General features: G+C 33.8%; 1 protein-coding gene across 1 annotated transcript in view; it reads right to left on the bottom strand.

Moving 5' to 3' along the window:
- LOC119589266 (ubiquitin carboxyl-terminal hydrolase 24-like) overlaps positions 1-858 on the bottom strand; it is a 33,335-nt gene that overhangs the window by 25,053 nt on the left and 7,424 nt on the right. The window contains exons 11-12 of the mRNA XM_037937884.1: positions 649-798; positions 59-190 (exon numbers count right to left, since the gene is read on the bottom strand). Of these exons, the coding sequence (XP_037793812.1) occupies positions 59-190; positions 649-798 (282 nt within the window). The remainder of the gene's footprint in view (positions 1-58; positions 191-648; positions 799-858) is intronic.

Below are 858 nucleotides of genomic sequence, written 5' to 3' on the forward strand. Positions count from 1 at the left end.
AAAACAGCTCTCTATCATAATATGTCAAACTATCACATTAATCAAACGAGATACCAACCTCCTTATCATGTCCAGATGCATTTACATTCCCAACAAGGGTTTCCCAAATGTCCTTGCATCGTGCCCAAGCCAGATAGATATCACCTTCTTTGAGTAAGAACTGGAGAAACTCCAAGTGCACTCGCATATACTGAAAGAAAATTTTTACATTGGCAATATCTACCTTGCAATCAATCTGTCTTGTAACCTTTTGAGATTAGAAGAGTTAAAAAGTTAAAGCAATACTATTGTTATAAAAGCTAAACTTGACAGGATTTTTTAAAGTTTATTAACAAAAGTTATCACAAGCAACAAATGAATAAATAAATTATCACTTTCCTTCATGAAGTTTACATTATCTATAATCACTGTTTGTTTGCTTTCAAACAAGGACACTAAATATGGAATTTCCCCAACTATGCATTTCTATAAAAAAAAAAAGTTGTGCTGTATAAATCAGAAGGACCTTAATATCTGTTGCATTTCCCCATAGAACCTTTTTAAAAATGCTAAAGAATCTTCCACTGATGCAATTCTTTGGCAGGCTGTATTAGGTCTGCTACTATATCAACAGTTTTCAACAAATACAAAATAGCAGTCAACACTTACATCATCGTGGGTATATTTCCCATCAATCATTGTAGATGGACAGGGCTGTTGGTTTCCACTTGCAGACACTGCAAGGGCATGGCACTTGCTAAGGCTTGAGGTGATGAGTTTGACAATTTCATGACTTCGATTCAGATCTGACAAGGTTGCCTGAAATCATGAATAAAAAAATTACATTTACTGCTTTATTACTAATTCAATATAATAAAG

This window comes from Penaeus monodon, chromosome 25 (genome assembly GCF_015228065.2).
Source record: "Penaeus monodon isolate SGIC_2016 chromosome 25, NSTDA_Pmon_1, whole genome shotgun sequence".
NCBI lineage: Eukaryota > Metazoa > Arthropoda > Malacostraca > Decapoda > Penaeidae > Penaeus > Penaeus monodon.